Consider the following 10,626-nt stretch of genomic DNA (forward strand, 5'->3'; position numbering starts at 1 on the left):
TTTGATTGGTACTTGAGAACTTGAAAACGATCTCTATAACTTAAAATTAAAAGATATTCCGTTAAATGTCCATTCAAAGGCAGACACCATATGAGATATGGATGGGTAAGCCTCTCAAATATTCTTATCTTAGAATATGGGGAGCCCTGCTTATGTGAAGCAGGTAGTGGGAGATAAATTGGATTGTTGATCCATTTTATGTTACTTTGTGGGATATCCAAGGAATTAAGTTGGATATTATTTCTATCATCCCCAAGAAACAAAGGTGTTTGTTTCTAGGAATGCAACCTTTTTGAAAAGGATTTTCTATTGGATAGAAAAAGGGAGATGATAGAACTCGAAGAGGTTCGAGAGAAACCCGCAATTATAGAACCCACACCCGAAGAGCCAAGAGAGGAGATACAAGCTCCTAAAAGATTCGAGAAAGTCTCGAGACCACCTATGAGGTATGGTCAGCTTCTTGAAGAGGGCCATGATGAGCCTAACCATGGATGTGATCCAAGGACCTTCAGGGAAGCATTATCTGATGCCGATTCATCCAAGTGGCTTGAAGCAGTGGAATCTGAGGTGAATTCCATGCATTCAAACCAAGTGTAGGATCTTATAGATCCACCTGAGGGAACGGTTCCCATAGGGACTTGGGGCGGATGGGAAGGTATTGACCTTCAAGGCGCGATTGGTGGCAAAAGGATATACTCAAATACAAGGAGTTGACTTTGAGGACCTTAGAAACGTGGCAACACTACTTGAGGCCTAAGGAGTTTGTGATTCATACGGATCATGAATCTCTAAAACACCTTAAGGGTCAACAAAAGCTGAACAAGCGGCATGCCAAGTGGGTGACATTCATTGAGACATTGTTAGAGTAGGTGCCCGTCGAGCCAAGTGTTGGCCGAGTGTTCACAATGAAACTCTATGTATAAGCAATCTTTATTTTAATAATATTTGAAATTATTATTTTGGCAAATCTTTATCTGTATACCCATGCTAGTTGCATAGATAAAGCCCTTGAATATACAAATAGTAGAAAGAATATGAGATGCTCATATGATGAGTATCATGAAACTCATATTTGTAATACTGTATATTCTAAACGGTTCCTAGTCGATTCAGCCGCCACTAAGAAGGATATAGGCCGCTAGAGTTCGAGGCTAGTATCTGCGATGTGAGTACCATGTTTCATTGGTAGGGGACATTGTGATGTCCGAACATGCAGATAGGTGCTCCTTGTAGAGTGCACTGAACAACCCTCCATTAAAGGACTTTCCAAGTGGTTCTCACTTATCGAGTGGAAAAGTCCTGGTTTATGGTTGTACAGAATTAGTCCTTATGACCCGGGACAACATTGAGACTCTATGTGCTAGAATTACACTTTGACTTGTTTACCGACTCTCATGGGGTCATCAGGTGGCAAGGTTGGGTGTCCTGTCGAAACACATAGGAGTCGATGCATTGTAGTCGGGGATTCACCGCTTACCTTTGGGTATGGATATCCTATGTGTTTTCATGTGTATGTAGGTTGAAATCTCTGGCCAGAGTATGGTTGTAATTATGAAAGGGGTTTCATAGATTACACCATTGATGCAACTACAACATGACACATAGTATCGATTCATTGACAACTCTCGATAAACCAATGGTTGTCGAATCGATCGGGATATATGAGTTGAAGGGACCGTACTGTACGCTAACCATAATTGAATGGTTCTTGCAGGCACTATCATTTGATACCTAGGGAATCATGTAAGCGATGCTGCTAGGCGTTTAACATGATTGGTTGGGTACTATCAGACTTGAGTTCTGACGTTCTTGTTATCAAGGTGTTGATAAGTAAGAATGGAGCAATTGGGGTATGCTCGCATAAGGACATGTTTAGTCCGAATCACATAGAGATGTGAACCCACGGCTAGCCGTATCAATGAACCATTGAGGGCCACACAAGTGCTAGCTTTCTAGATCCCGTTGAGAAGTAAAATAGTTCAATGTGTTGAACGGCTTATAAAGGAGTTTATAAGCGTAAGGAAAATTAGAAGTACGACTTCTATAAAGGAGAAAATAGTTCAATGTGTTGAACAACTTATAAATTAGTTTATAAGTGTAAAAAAAAAAAAAATAGAAGTATGACTTCTATGAGAGAAATGTAAATTTTTATTTATGGAAGTGTTCCTAAAATTAAAATTTGGCCAAGAGAATAATGTAATTGAAAATTGTGATTTTCATAAACATTATTATTATGGACTAAATAAATTAATTCAAGTGTTGAATTAATTAAACACTAGTGGACCTAGTAGAGTCCAAATAATTAAATTAATTCAAGTGTTGGATTAATTAAATTATATTGAGTCTTGTAGAGCTCAATTAAAATAATTATTTAACTAGTGGGACTTGGGTAAATTCAAGTAATGTTTAATTAGTCTCAAATGTGTTTGAGATAATTAAATTTAGTCCAAAGTTTTTAATTTGATTAAAAACTATATTATATGCATGCATGGGAGGTGAAGGGTTGTAGATTACTTTTTATTAAAATAATGCAAGGCATGCACCTTTTGCTTTTTACTTTTCTCACAACCAATACATGCAATTAACTCATTCTCCTCCCTCTCCCACTCCACCTTGGCCGAATTCTTGATGCCATTTTTCTCTCCTCCATTTTTTCCTTTTTTGTTCTTCAATTTGTTGGAGATAAAACACACTTCTCTTTGAAAAATCCTCATATTTTTCTAGTGCAAAATATGAGGGGATCTTCCTAGTTAGTGGTGGGCTTGATTTTTGAACAAGGAGTGTTCAAAGGAGGAAGCTTGTAGATTTATCTTCCATTCAAGAGCCAAGTTGTTTACAACTTGGTTGGTGCCAAAATCAACCTCAAGAGGTTGATAGGTAACGATTTTCTTACACCCTATGTATGACATAGTTGTGTTTTTGTATTTGCTACAACAAAATGTAGGTGGCCGAAATTTATCCCTAAAAATTTTATTTTTTAAACTTCCGTTGCGCTTCCAGTCACCGTAACCGATCCCCTTTCAGACATTCCCCTACATCATCAAGTACAAGAAATGTAAGGAAAATGTAGTGGCCGACGCACTATCACGGAGGTACGTACTGACCTCTACCTTGGAGTCGAAAATTTTGGGGTTTGAGCATGTGAAGGAATTGTATGTGCTAGATGAGGATTTTAAAAGTTTGTTTGAAACTTGTATGCATGGTCCACATGAGAAATTTTATTTGCATCATGGTTTCTTGTTTAGAGAAGATAGGTTATGCATCCCTAAATCATCCATTCGTGAACTATTTGTTAGGGAGACACATGGGGGTGGTTTAATGGGGAATTTTGGTGTGGCTAAAACTTTAACTGCATTGCATGAACATTTCTATTGGCCACACATGAAACGTGAAGTTGAGCGTGTTTGTGATAAGTGCATAACTTGTAGACAAGCTAAGTCTAGAACACAACCACATGGATTGTATACACCTCTTCCTGTTCCTGGTGAGCCTTGGATTGACATTTCTATGGACTTTGTTTTGGGGTTGCCTAGGACTAATAAGGGGAGGGATTCAATATTTGTTGTTGTTGATATATTTTCTAAGATGGCACATTTCATTGCTTCATAAAACGGATGATGCTTCTAACATTGCGGACTTGTTCTTTAGAGAAGTCGTTAGGTTACATGGCATGCCTAGGACTATTGTGTCTGGCCATGATGTTAAGTTTTTGAGTTACTTTTGGAAAACTTTGTGGGCTAAACTTGGCACAAAATTGTTGTTTTATACTACATGTCTGACCGTGAAGTTGTTAATGGAACGTTAGGAACACTTTTGCGTGCTATTCTTAAAAAGAACTTAAAGAATTGGGAGAATTGTTTGCCATTTGTTGAGTTTGCTTATAATCGTAGTGTGCATTCTACTACAAATTATTCGCCGTTTGAAATAGTTTATGGTTTTAATCCTTTGACTCTGTTGGATTTGATGTCTTTACCTGTGAATGAAAGGTTAAACATGGACGGGAAAAAGAAGGCTGAATTTGTTAGGGGTTTGCATGAAAAGGTCAAGGCCAACATTGAGAAGAGAAATGAGCAATATGCTAAGCAAGCCAACAAAGGGAAGAAGAATGTGATATTTGAGAAATGAGATTGGTTGTGGCTACACTTGAGGAAGGAAAGGTTCCCCGAGAAGAGACATTCAAAGCTATTACCTAGGGGTGATGGACCATTTCAAGTCCTTGAAAGGATTAATGACAACGCCTACAGACTCGATTTACCAGGTGAGTATAACGTGAGTTCTACTTTTAATGTTAGTGACTTGTCGTTGTTTGATGTAGGTGACGAGCAAGATTTGTGGACAAATACTTTTCAAGAAGGGGAGGATGATGCGACCACGGGTGGTCAAGCTCCAAGGAAGGCATGGGATCCTTTACAGTTGCCGGAGGGACCAGTCACGAGAGGACGACTAAAGAAATTCAAGGAGGCACTACAAGGAGTCATGAGCAAGCATGAAGGGGTCGTGACGCATGGGAGTACGTTGTGAGGCCAAAGTAACATCATTCAAGCATTGTTGGAGACGGCCAAGACTCCACAGACCTGCACACGGGGTCCGTGCCCTTTACAGCCAAGAATGACGAATTCAAGTGTCTACACGGACCCGAGCATGGGCCAGTACACGGGGTCCGTGTCCTATGAGATTTGCAAAGAATGAGTGTACACGGACCCGTACACGGAGGTGGACACGGGGTCCGTGCCCCTTGTTCACAGCTGAAGGTGATTTCCCGAGAGTACACGGACCCGTACACGGAGGCCTACACAGGGTCCATGTTTGAGGCGGCTGAGCGAGAATATTTTCCTTCTTTAGAGTTTTAACTTTTTGGGTAACTAGATTTGTGATATCTTTTCATTATTAAAAAGTGTTTGGACGAAATTTGAGACACAATTGACATATTATTGATATTTTTATCAAGTTCAGAGTTTTCTTTCAAACTTTTTCAAAGCTTTGCTTTGTAACCAAAATCAAACTTATCAAAGTTTTTAACTTTGTGGCGTTTGTCGATCGTGCTTGTGCGGATTGTATTAGACTCGTTCTTTGAAGGTTCGTTATAATTTTTGATTGTTTATTTCGTGATTATTTGTTGCTAAACTTTTCATAGTTTAGAGGTGAAAATCACAACACACACTTGATTCAAAAGATCGGGACAACACATCGATCCTTGTTCGATATTAAATTGAGGGCGCGATTCATATTTAATCGTGTTTGCTTTTTATTCGTACGTGGATTCATATCATTAGGTGTATTTTTATCATGACTAAACAATGGTTCGATGTTGGTTCGGGTTGGTACGGAGTCATGGTTAGATACTAAGTTTGTTGGGCGTAATTGTCTCGTTTTTGATTCGGTTATGAAGTGTTGTTCAAATTGAGATTATTTGCATGTGTCTCATGTTAGAATTAGGTCGTAGCGAGCCTGGTAATGATCCAACCCATTTGGTAAAGACATGATTATAATTATATTAAGTGCATAAAATATTAAATGTTTATTTTTTAGATATATGCGATATGTCTTGTGGCCACCTCACGCTTATGGGATTATGCTTATGGGATTATTGTTTGACCCGGTGACTTACTACCAGTCATGTTTATGTATGGGTACGGACATCCAGTCCAAGGGTTCTGGTGATCTCTACCACCCATTATAATGTGGTTTAGTCTGATAAGACGATTCATGTTATGTTATGGGCCACTTGCGTAGAACATTATCTCAACAGAAAATTATGATATGCTTTTTTATGACAGGGCTCTATCGAGCAAACATTTTACGTATGATTTTTTGGATATGCACGTATTTATAATTATTAATGACACGATTTTCACGTTAGGCTTTACGATACGCCAAATTTTATGATATATTTACTTGTTATCCATGATATATGCATGCTGAGTCTTTAGACTCACTAGACTTGATTGTTGTAGGTACTGATGAGGTCGAGGCCGACGGCGGGGACCAGTGAGCTAGCTTGGGTCTGCAGTAGTAGGAACCCGAGGACCTCATGCTTATCATTTACAATTTTTGTTCAAACTCAGCTTTTACTTTGAAGGATTATTTTAAGTTGTGGTTTTGAAAACATTACTTACTTCTGCTGCTACTTTAAACATTAAATCTTTTATCAGTTTATTTATGGATGAGGCATGTTATTTATTTAAAGAGAAAAATTTTAAATTATTCCGCAAATTTTCAAATACAAAATACGGGCCTCTACTCTCAAAACACACGAACACCCGAGGCTCGACCAAAAGCACAAACCACTACCTATCTCCCTTCCTCACGCTCGATCGGCTTAAAAGCTGGTTCCAGCAGTGGTCAAGCCCTCCAAGGCCATATCTCAAACCCACCACGGTCTGGTCCATGGCTTCGTTCAGAACCTGTGTAACGTACCACACTTTTTGAACAACTTTAAAATTTGCGGAAAAATAAAAATTTTCTTAAATGCAAAATAAACTTTCAAATTGCATTAAAATAACCTACTCATCTAAAAACATTTGAAATAAACAACTACAACCCAGTTTGTCAAAAGTAGTAATCGTTTAAACGTCGTAAACCACTTCATAAAAATCAAAGTATTTGAAACAACGTGCATAAAAAAATATTCTTAAAAGCATGAGGGGTCCTCGGGTTTAGCCTCTTGCACAGACCAAGTTGGCTCACTGATCCCCACCCCTCGTCTCCTCATGCTTGTCCTCTCCTGCATCAATCAAGTCTAGTAAGTCTAAAAACTCAACATGTATAAACTGGAGATAACGAGTAATACGTAATAAAATCGCATTCAACTTAAAATTAGAATGTACATACATAAACTTGAACGTAATAACATAAACATAGATGCGCCATCATCATAAAACTTTTCTTAAACATTCTTGGATCATACTTATTTTAACATGCATAACTTCATCATTTTGTGTAGAGATATGTTTCAAAGCAAGTGACTCATACATAAATGTGGCTGATCAGACTAAACCACATTACTGGGTTGGCAGGGATGTCCACTACCACATGCGTAAGATCCCCGGTCTTACGTTACCGGGTGGATTGGTCCTTGGTCATACTTTACCGCTTTCCAATCTTGATCAAACCCGGTCATACTTTATCGGGGTGGAGAAGTCCTCGGCAACGTTCAACGACTTCCAAACCCGTTCATATTTGGTCACAAGTCATTTAGCATACCTCAAAAATAAAAAATTTTCTTTTGCACGTCAAACATACTTAAAAACGTCGAGGGCTTCGTTGGAATGCTCTGGACATGCTGCCCCAACCAAAGCAGCAAAGATTCAGAAGATCCCAATGAAGTCTGCAACCAAAACTTGAGAAAACGAGAAGAACCTGCACAGATTTTCGCAGCTTGAGCGATGTCACGGTAAAAATCAAATCTCCCTCATTTTTTATCAAAAAAATACGAATATACTGTCAAATCGAAGATAACACGATTTACTACAAATCATATGTTGAAAATATTTTCAGAGAACCAACCTATAAGTCTCAGAATTCGAAATAACATAGGGTGGCAGATTTTAGGACACAGAAATTTCACATCTTCTGCAGCCCCACGAAAATTATCATAACCCATTCGTTTCTTATTCAAAAATTACGAATTTACTATCAAATCAAAGGTATCAAAAATGTCCTACGTTTTATATGTTGAAAGTTTTTCCAGACAGTCCACCAAAAATTCCCAGTATTCGAAAATACAACAGACTCAGTTTTTGGAGATCCAAAATTTTGATCCAATATCGTTTCAAACATTTTTGCTCAAACTTTTGCATACTATACACATGTTTTTCATACAATATACATCAAAATAATTACTATGACAAGATCGATACAAAAACGAAAGAATATACATACCTTGATGATTAAAACTCACGAAATGACGATACTGACGTGGCAAGGATGCGAGGGCGATCCAGAACGACTTGCGGCGATTTTCTTTAAACAAAAATGATAGAGAATTGCTGAAATGATGAAGGGGAAAGGGTGCTGGCTGCTACTCTCCAAGAACCCTACTCCTTTGCTTAAAAAGATGAAAATGAAGAATGTGTGTGTGACTTATGGGTGTGGTGTGGGTGGGTGGGTGGATGTGTGTGTGTGTGTGGGGGGGGGGGGGGGGGTAAGATGTAGAAACGTGCAGGTGGGTGGGTGTGTATTGATTAGCTTTTAATTAGGAGAGTTAATTAGGAGTTAATTAGGTTAATAAAAATATTAATAACTAATTAACATGCTAAATAAAATGATAATCTCCCATTAGTTTAGTAGTCAAATTTTCAAGATTTAAAATCTCCAACTAATCAAATTAGTATTTTTGAAAAGTTTAAAATCTTAAAATCACCTAATAATTAAATTAAGCTTTAAAATTGCTAAAACTTAATAAATCGTTTAAATGACATTTTCTTGACTTTAAATAAAATACCCCATTTTAAAATCGCCTAAATCGTCATCGATTTCATTTCCTCAATCTCGCCTTGAATAATCGCCTGAAACATAAAACTCAAGGGAAACGTTTTAACGTGGATCAACTAAACATATTATAATTTAAAATAATGCAAATTCATAAATCTTGAATTAAAACCCAAATTAATGAAATAACCATGCATTAAAACCATTTAATACAATACATAAGGAATTTAATAACTTGCATGCATGTGGTTCACGTGGACCTCAAATTTTCGGGATGTCACACTCTGCACCGTCGGCTCATCCTTTCCTCCGATCTAAGCCCAAAACAAGCCAAACCTTCGGAAAAACACCCTCGGCCCTCAACTTAACCCAACCAACACTCGACTATAGCCTCAAGACAACATTTTACCACCATATTCAGCCCCTTAGCATCAAAAACTCGGCAGCCCCTTGCACAGTTACATGAAAACGCGAGCACTCAACGCAAAAATGCATATTCAAGCCGAAAACATGTATAAAACCAAAACCCTATGCTAGCCGAATGAATCCTCATACTTATACATATGGTTCAGCAATAATATTGGCATGAATGAAGTGAAAAATAAGAAAAATGTGTGTCTTAGCATTTAAATTATCAAAAGCTTTAAGAACTACGAACGAGACGTGAACTAGAAAGGCTGGGAGAAGTTTTCTTGAAGAAACAAACAATGGTCGTGACTTGCTGTTGCAAATACGTGGGGAAAGCTTATGTTGGGAGGGTAGGGGCGGGTGCAAAGTGGGGACTAGGTTTAGGGTTGCTTAATGGGATTTTTAAAATAGTTTAATTAAGCACTAATTGAACCTAATATGAAAATTAAGGGATAAAAAGGGTTTTGAGCCCATTAAGCTTAAAAATAAACCCATCGAGCCCAAAAAACTCCCGAAAAATATTTTGTTTGGGTACGTTTTTGAAAATATTGCTCGTGCCCTCGAAAAGCCCCCTGATTCGATAAAATTTGTGTACCGATTAAAAATATGACCCGGCGAGTAAAAATACCCAACAAAGCCCAATTTTCGAAAAACAACCTTAAAAACACTTCATATTAATTAATTAAAATTAATCATTCAATAAAATATTTTTCCTGATAATCTCCGGTCTCTGTTACTCGTTTGAGCGTGAAATGCAACTTAAAACCACAATGCATGAAACTTCAAAATAGTCGCAAAATAAACCCTAATCATGCAATAATTATGCATTAAATAAACAAAAATCATTACACACATATTTTAAATAAAACCATAGATTGCATGCATTCGGGTTACGCAGTTTAATTTTCTTGGACCTTACAACTTTCCTCCCCTTAAAACAAAATTTCGTCCTCGAAATTTAAAATATACCAAATAACTCCAGGTAGCGATTCCTTATCTCGGCTTCAGTCTCCCAAATAGCCTCCTCCTCGGAATGATTCAGCTACTTGACTTTGACCATGGGGATCACCTTGTTCTAGTGCCTACTCCTGTATATCCCATATCTGTGTGGGTCTCTCCTCGAATGACAGGTTCGGTGTCAGCTGAAGTGGCTCATAGTTCAGCACATGCGAAGGGTTTAACATGTAATTCCGCAGCATAGAGACATAGAACACATTATGAAATCTTACCAGGTTCGACGGCAAAGCAACTCTTTGAGCGAGTGTACCAACTCTCTTTAAGATTTCGAACGGTCCGATGGGTCTAGGGCTGAGCTTGCCCTTCTTCCCGAATATCATCACACCCTTCATCGGTGCGACCCTCACAAATATGTGATCCCTTACTGCAACCTCAAGATCCCTATGCCGCTGATCTGCATAACTTTTCTGACGGCTCTTAGTGGTCCTTATCCTGTCCCGAATCCTGACCACTAACTCTGCGGTCTGCCTGATAATATCCGGCCCCATTTATGCCCTCTCTCCTACATCGTCCCAATATACTGGTGACTTGCACTTTCTCTTGTACAATGCCTCATATGGAGCCATACCAATCGATTCCTGGTAACTATTGTATGTGAACTCCACAAGAGGTAACTTCGGCTTCCAGCTGCCATGAATGTCGATCATGCGAGCTCTGAGTAGGTCCTCCAGAATCTGAATCACCCTCTCTGACTGCTCGTCAGTCTGAGAATGAAAGGGGGTACTGAATAGCAGTTTAGTACCCACACCAGATGCAGACTCTTCAAAACAC

General features: G+C 38.5%; 1 protein-coding gene across 1 annotated transcript; it reads right to left on the minus strand.

Moving 5' to 3' along the window:
* Positions 1-9,920: 9,920 nt before the first annotated feature.
* On the minus strand, positions 9,921-10,343 carry LOC140824195 (uncharacterized). The gene has a single exon (XM_073185792.1). The coding sequence runs from the start codon at positions 10,341-10,343 to the stop codon at positions 9,921-9,923; it is 423 nt and encodes a 140-aa protein (XP_073041893.1).
* Positions 10,344-10,626: the final 283 nt, after the last annotated feature.

The sequence above is a fragment of the Primulina eburnea genome, chromosome 2 (assembly GCF_022965805.1).
Source record: "Primulina eburnea isolate SZY01 chromosome 2, ASM2296580v1, whole genome shotgun sequence".
NCBI classification, from domain to species: Eukaryota; Viridiplantae; Streptophyta; class Magnoliopsida; order Lamiales; family Gesneriaceae; genus Primulina; species Primulina eburnea.

Coding starts and splice junctions, on each gene's coding strand:
- LOC140824195 (XM_073185792.1), bottom strand. CDS start 10,343: ATGGGGCCGGATATTATCAGGCAGACCGCAGAGTTAGTGGTCAGGATT.